Raw genomic sequence first — 7,883 nt, 5'->3', positions numbered from 1 at the left:
ATGAGTGCTTTTTTTTACGTTGCAGTAATCATTTTTAATTTTAAGTTCTCTTTTCTAACTCTGTACCTGCACACTATGCTGGCGCGACGCATTATGGGGCTGGTAAATATTTTTTTCCAGGGCTGCTTTTAATTCCCAGTCCGGCCCTGGTTGTGACTGATTATTGTATACACAATCATTCATAGTCACTTAAGCCACTATTTCTTTGTACTGAATTACATTAGCTCCTTTGACTTCTCTGGAGAGTGTATTTGGTTTGTAAAACCAACGGAAATGGTTCATGAGCAAATAATTATTTGATTTGTTAAAGGGCAGAACCAGCATACTTTTGACAACTGTTCTGTTGATATTTACATGATCTACATTATCTGTGGGTTCACTTATACCAAGCAGTTATATTTTTTAGATATGATGGTTATACCAGAGGCACTGTATTTATTGTTTAGTCTGTTTCCCCCTCCCCTTTTTTCCTTTCTGTACACCCCATGCTTTGCTACAATTGTAATGTTTTTGGAACATATGTCATCATATTGTGCTACCATAATGTGTCTACTAGGATCATCTTTGTAAATTTGATGTATAAAAACAGATAATTAAATAAATAGGAACAAAGAAGCTAAAACTTACAGGCTTGAGTACTCTCCACACCTCATCCAGGATCTTTGGTGTGTTTGGTATTGAACACACTAACAGGGTGCAGACCACCACATCCATAGAGGCATCGGGCACTGGGCTCATGTTGTCTGCAGAAGCCACCACAAAATCTTCAAACTTCAGATGGTTACTTTCTGCTTGGCTTTTGCTCAAAAATGATTGGAAATTTGGATTCAGGTCGAGGCAGGTTATTTTGCAGCCATTTGGGTAGAATTTGAAGTTGGCTCCTGTGCCGCAGCCAATTTCTAGCAGATTGATCTCCTTCAAATCATTTTCAAAGTCAGAAAGGTTGCTGAAGAGATCCTTTTTAATACCGTCCATAGATTTGTTATATGTTTCTGTGAAATGGGCCATAAAAAAAGGAAATATTTTCTTCACAATCCTATCCCATATTCCTATGAAGTTCAGGAGAATAATTGGCAGCACTAAGATGAATAGGGCCAGTTGTAGGATCAGTATGACTAGAGACATAGCTTTCAGACAAGGCATGCCCATGTTGCAGTGATTAAGCAAACTGTTTTGCTTTCCACTTGAATTAATGGAGATATATTTCTGTGTAATTTGGGGATCCACCCATTCAGTTACTGAAATCAGAGGATTCTATGTAGCAATTATGCAAATTAGTATCAAACTGCATTAACCTTTTCCATAAAGATAACAAAACATAGTGGCATAGAAAGCAAAGGAACCTCAGTTTTGCCAATTACTAAGCAGTGATGTGTCTTCTATTCCCAATTTACATCTCACAGTGGTATGGATGATATTCACTGATGATACCACAAGACTCCATTCTTTGGGTTTAGAGAGATGGTGATATATATATATCTCTATCTAGTACAAAATAATGGGAGGAAATAAAAGATAGGGAGGTAGCAAGGGAAGTAGAAAAGGCAATCTGTATATTAGAACCAAGTAGGCAAAATAAACAGTTTTAATAGATGCTCATGGTAGGAAACATAGGTATAGGTGTAGGTAAGAACTAAACTCTAGTGACCAGATTTTGAGGAAGTTTAAGTATATGGCCCAAAGGTCTTCTTCTCATTTACACATATGATCTCCATACATTTATAGTCTTCTTTGGGCACTATTAATGAGGTTATTATATGGGAGGACAGGTTATAAAACCTAAACTTTGATCAGTATTGATAATAGCAATAAATAAGTGGGCTTGATTGAATAAGCATACCAATACAAACGTTGTCCTGAGAGATGAAGAAAAATTAGTAAGAGCCATCAAGTCTGAAACACACAAGGTTTTTGGTTTTGCTCCTTCTGTGTTACCTTATATTGCACATTTCTTTTAAGTGCCAATAAATATTTTGTCTGCCAGGACAATGTTTGTATTGATTGCATTTTCTTTCAAGCCTGGTCAAGTTTCTTTCTGTCATGACAGCTCGTCCGGGTTCCCTTGAATGGCATGGCATCATGATATGCAGCTTTTAAAGGGAAGAAGTGTCAGCTTTGTTTCGCTCTGTTATTTTGCTTCACTTAGATTCAAAGCTCCCTTCTTGTAATTAAACGTCTTTACCTGAACACTCGACTTTTCTGACTCTCCAAACTCTTTGAAACCGCACTCTGCCTTAACTACTTTCTTCTGCTTCCAAGTTAAAAGCCTCCGCTTGCTGTATTCAGTTTATAAACATCTGCTGTCTACAAGTGGAAAAGTGTATGCCTGCTGCTATTAATATACATACTTACAGCATTATTATTATTATTATTATTATTGGTATTTATATAGCACCAGCTTATTCTGCAGTAGTGATGTCGCGAACATAAAATTTTCGGTTCGCGAACGGCGAACGTGAACTTCCGCAAACGTTCACAAACCGGCAAACCGGGCGAACCGCCATAGACTTCAATGGGCAGGCGAATTTTAAAACCCACAGGGACTCTTTCTGGCCACAATAGTGATGGAAAAGTTGTTTCAAGGGGACTCACACCTGGACTGTGGCATGCCGGAGGGGGATCCATGGCAAAACTCCCATGGAAAATTACACAGTTGATGCAGAGTCTGGTTTTAATCCATAAAGGGCATAAATCACCTAACATTCCTAAATCAAAATGGATATGGATTGACACCTTGACATATGGATTGACACCTGTCCTCAGAGACCCTGATACACACTGACACAGAGCAGAATAGGGACTGTTCCCCCTACATAGGGTCACTTGGCAGATATGGATTGACACCACTCCTCAGGGACGCTGATACACACTGACACAGAGCAGAATAGGGACTGTTCCTCTTACATATGGTCACTTGGCAGATATGGATTGACACCTGTCCTCAGAGACCCTGATACACACTGACACAGAGCAGAATAGGGACTGTTCCCCCTACATAGGGTCACTGGGCAGATATGGATTGACACCTGTCCTCAGGGACCCTGATACACACTGACACAGATCAGAATAGGGACTGTTCCTCCTACATAGGGTCACTTGGCAGATATGGATTGACACCTGTCCTCAGAGACCCTGATACACACTGACACAGAGCAGAATAGGGACTGTTCCCCCTACATAGGGTCACTTGGCAGATATGGATTGACAGCTTTATCTCAGGGACCCATGAGCGGGAACTGCTCAAGGCAAGAGGCGGAGTGGCGGATGGTTGAGAGGGGGCAAGGAGGACAGCAGTGGTTGACGTGGCTGAAGATGCTGGACCAGGAGGAGGATGGCGGCTTTGAGATTGTGTGCTGCTTGTACTCATGTGTTGATCCCACAGGCGTTTGTGATGTGCGATCATGTGCCTACGCAAAGCAGTTGTACCTAGATGGGTGTTGGACTTACCACGACTCAGTTTCTTTTGGCACAGGTTGCAAATGGCATTGCTGTTGTCAGAGGCAGACACACAGAAAAAATGCCACACTGCTGAGCTCTGCAATGACGGCATTCTGGTGGTGGACACAGCATGCGTTGATTGGCGTGCTGTCGGGCTGACCCCGGATGCCGATGCATGCGGTCTGACTGTGCCACTAGCTCCTTGCGACGACCTCCCCCTGCTTCCAACTCGTCTCCTCCTCCTCCTCTGTCTCCCCATCTGAACTTTTGCCCTGTTCTTCTTCTTGCCGAGCGGGCACCCACGTGACATCCATGGACGCATCGTCATCATCAACTGCTTCACTTGTATCTGACAACTCAGCAAAGGAAGCAGCAGCGGGTACAACATCATCATCATCACACCGTACGTCCATGTGTGTAATGCTGCCTGACTGAGACATATCCCTGTTATCTACATCCTCTGGCAATAATGGTTGCGCATCACTCATTTCTTTAAACGGATGTGTAAATAACTCCTCTGACAGATAAAGTGAAGCGGCTGTGGTGCTAGTGTTGATGGTGGCGGCAGGCAGGTGAGTGGTATCTTGAGAGGTGCCCGAAGCTAAGCTGGAGGAGGATGGTGCATCAAGTTCCGAGCAGAAGCTGTAGAAGATTGGGTGTCCTGTGTTAGCCAGTCAACTATGTCCTCAGAACTTTTCAAGTTCAGGGTACGTGGCCTCTGAAAATTGGGCATTATTCTAGGGCAAAAGGGAATCACAGCACCACGACCACGACGGCCCCTGCGGGGTGGCCTGCCTCTGCCTGTCATTTTTTGGGGGATTAGTGGTACTATGTGTGCAAGCTACTGTGAGACCAGATATGAGTGGCAATGTGCACTGGCAGAGGTTGGCAGAGTACACGCTGTAGGCCTGACACCCGCTTGAAGACAACTAACTGCTATTCAATCTATAACAGTGGAAAAAGTTTTTTGGTTTTAAATGCACGCTATTGTGACACCAGATATGAGTGTAAATGTGCACTGGCAGAGGTTGGCAAAGTACACGCTGTAGGCCTGACACACCCGCTTGAAGACAACTAACTGCTATGCAATCTATAACAGTGGAAAAAGTTTTTGGGTTTAAATGCACGCTATTGTGACACCAGATATTAGAGGCAATGTGCACTTGTAGAGGTTGGCAGAGTACACGCTGTAGGCCTGACACACCCGCTTGAAGACAACTAACTGCTATTCAATCTATAACAGTGAAAAAAGTTTTTTGGTTTTAAATGCACGCTATTGTGACACCAGATATGAGTGGCAATGTGCACTTGCAGAGGTTTGGCAGAGTACACGCTGTAGGCCTGACACCCGCTTGAAGACAACTAACTGCCATTCAATCTATAACAGTGGAAAAAGTTTTTGGTTTTAAATGCACGCTATTGTGACACCAGATATGAGTGGCAATGTGCACTTGCAGAGGTTGGCAGAGTACACGCTGTAGGCCTGACACCCGCTTGAAGACAACTAACTGCTATTCAATCTATAACAGTGGAAAAAGTTTTTGGTTTTAAATGCACGCTATTGTGACACCAGATATGAGTGGCAATGTGCACTGGCAGAGGTTTACAGAGTACACGCTGTAGGCCTGACACACCCGCTTGCAGACAACTAACTGCTATTCAATCTAGAACAGTGGAAAAAGTTTTTGGTTTTAAATGCACGCTATTGTGACACCAGATATGAGTGGCAATGTGCACTTGCAGAGTTTGGCAGAGTACACGCTGCAGGCCTGACACACCCGCTTGAAGACAACTAACTGCTATTCAATCTATAACAGTGGAAAAAGTTTTTTGGTTCAAAATGCACGCTATTGTGACACCAGATATGAGTGGCAATGTGCACTTGCAGAGGTTGGCAGAGTACACGCTGTAGGCCTGACACACCCGCTTGCAGACAACTAACTGCTATTCAATCTATAACAGTGGAAAAAGTTTTTGGTTTTAAATGCATGCTATTGTGACACCAGATATGAGTGGCAATGTGCACTTGCAGAGGTTGGCAGAGTACACGCTGTAGGCCTTACACCCGCTTGCAGACAAGTAACTGCTATTCAATCTATAACAGTGAAAAAAGTTTTTTGGTTTTAAATGCACGCTATTGTGACACCAGATATGAGTGGCAATGTGCACTTGCAGAGGTTGGCAGAGTACACGCTGTAGGCCTGACACACCCGCTTGAAGACAACTAACTGCTATTCAATCTATAACAGTGAAAAAAGTTTTTTGGTTTTAAATACACGCTATTGTGACACCAGATATGAGTGGCAATGTGCACTTGCAGAGGTTGGCAGAGTACACGCTGTAGGCCTGACACCCGCTTGAAGACAACTAACTGCTATTCAATCTATAACAGTGGAAAAAGTTTTTGGTTTTAAATGCACACTATTGTGACACCAGATATGAGTGGCAATGTGCACTGGCAGAGGTTGGCAGAGTACACGCTGTAGGCCTGACACACCCGCTTGAAGACAACTAACTGCTATTCAATCTAGAACAGTGAAAAAAGTTTTTTGGTTTTAAATGCACGCTATTGTGACACCAGATATGAGTGGCAATGTGCACTTGCAGAGGTTGGCAGAGTACACGCTGTAGGCCTGACACACCCGCTTGAAGACAACTAACTGCTATTCAATCTATAACAGTGGAAAAAGTTTTTTGGTTCAAAATGCACGCTATTGTGACACCAGATATGAGTGGCAATGTGTACTTGCAGAGGTTGGCAGAGTACACGCTGTAGGCCTGACACCCGCTTGAAGACAAGTAACTGCTATTCAATCTATAACAGTGAAAAAACGTTTTTTGGTTCAAAATGCACGCTATTGTGACACCAGATATGAGTGGCAATGTGTACTTGCAGAGGTTGGCAGAGTACACGCTGTAGGCATGACACACCCGCTTGAAGACAACTAACTGCTATTCAATCTATAACAGTGGAAAAAGTTTTTGGTTTTAAATGCACGCTATTGTGACACCAGATATGAGTGGCAATGTGCACTTGCAGAGGTTGGCAGAGTACACGCTGTAGGCCTGACACCCGCTTGAAGACAACTAACTGCTATTCAATCTATAACAGTGGAAAAAGTTTTTGGTTTTAAATGCACGCTATTGTGACACCAGATATGAGTGGCAATGTGCACTGGCAGAGGTTGGCAGAGTACACGCTGTAGGCCTGACACACCCGCTTGAAGACAACTAACTGCTATTCAATCTATAACAGTGGAAAAAGTGTTTTGGTTCAAAATGCACGCTATTGTGACACCAGATATGAGTGGCAATGTGCACTTGCAGAGGTTGGCAGAGTACACGCTGTAGGCCTGACACACCCGCTTGAAGACAACTAACTGCTATTCAATCTATAACAGTGAAAAAGGTTTTTTTGGTTTAAATGCACGCTATTGTGACACCAGATATGAGTGGCAATGTGCACTTCAGAGGTTGGCAGAGTACACACTGTAGGCCTGACACACCCGCTTGAAGACAACTAACTGCTATTCAATCTAGAACAGTGAAAAAAGTTTTTGGGTTTTAAATGCACACTATTGTGACACCAGATATGAGTGGCAATGTGCACTTGTAGAGGTTGGCAGAGTACACGCTGTAAGCCTGACACCCGCTTGCAGACAACTAACTGCTATTCCATCTATAACAGTGGAAAAAGTTTTTGGTTTTAAATGCACGCTATTGTGACACCAGATATGAGTGGCAATGTGCACTTGCAGAGGCTGGCAGAGTACACGCTGTAGGCCTGACACCTGCTTGCAGACAACTAACTGCTATTCAATCTAGAACAGTGAAACAAGTTTTGGGGTTTTAAATGCACGCTATTGTGACACCAGATATGAGTGGCAATGTGCACTTGCAGAGGTTGGCAGAGTACACGCTGTAGGCCTGACACCCGCTTGAAGACAACTAACTGCTATTCAATCTATAACAGTGTAAAAAGTTTTTGGTTTTAAATGCACGCTATTGTGACACCTGATATGAGTGGCAATGTGTACTTGCAGAGGTTGGCAGAGTACACGCTGTAGGCATGACACACCCGCTTGAAGACAACTAACTGCTATTCAATCTATAACAGTGAAAAAGGTTTTTTGGTTTTAAATGCACGCTATTGTGACACCAGATATGAGTGGCAATGTGCACTTCAGAGGTTGGCAGAGTACACACTGTAGGCCTGACACACCCGCTTGAAGACAACTAACTGCTATTCAATCTAGAACAGTGAAAAAAGTTTTTGGGTTTTAAATGCACACTATTGTGACACCAGATATGAGTGGCAATGTGCACTTGTAGAGGTTGGCAGAGTACACGCTGTAAGCCTGACACCCGCTTGCAGACAACTAACTGCTATTCCATCTATAACAGTGGAAAAAGTTTTTGGTTTTAAATGCACGCTATTGTGACAC

General features: G+C 43.2%; 1 protein-coding gene across 1 annotated transcript; it reads right to left on the bottom strand.

Moving 5' to 3' along the window:
* Window positions 1–558: 558 nt before the first annotated feature.
* LOC134576092 (thiol S-methyltransferase TMT1A-like) lies at window positions 559–1,125 on the bottom strand. The gene has a single exon (XM_063435399.1). It carries the CDS (start codon window positions 1,123–1,125, stop codon window positions 559–561), a length of 567 nt encoding a protein of 188 aa, XP_063291469.1.
* Between the last annotated feature and the right edge of the window lie 6,758 nt (window positions 1,126–7,883).

This window comes from Pelobates fuscus, chromosome 1, assembly GCF_036172605.1.
Source record: "Pelobates fuscus isolate aPelFus1 chromosome 1, aPelFus1.pri, whole genome shotgun sequence".
Lineage (NCBI taxonomy): Eukaryota > Metazoa > Chordata > Amphibia > Anura > Pelobatidae > Pelobates > Pelobates fuscus.
Note: the sequence above shows the minus strand (reverse complement) of the source record. Positions and strands in the feature narration are given on the sequence as shown.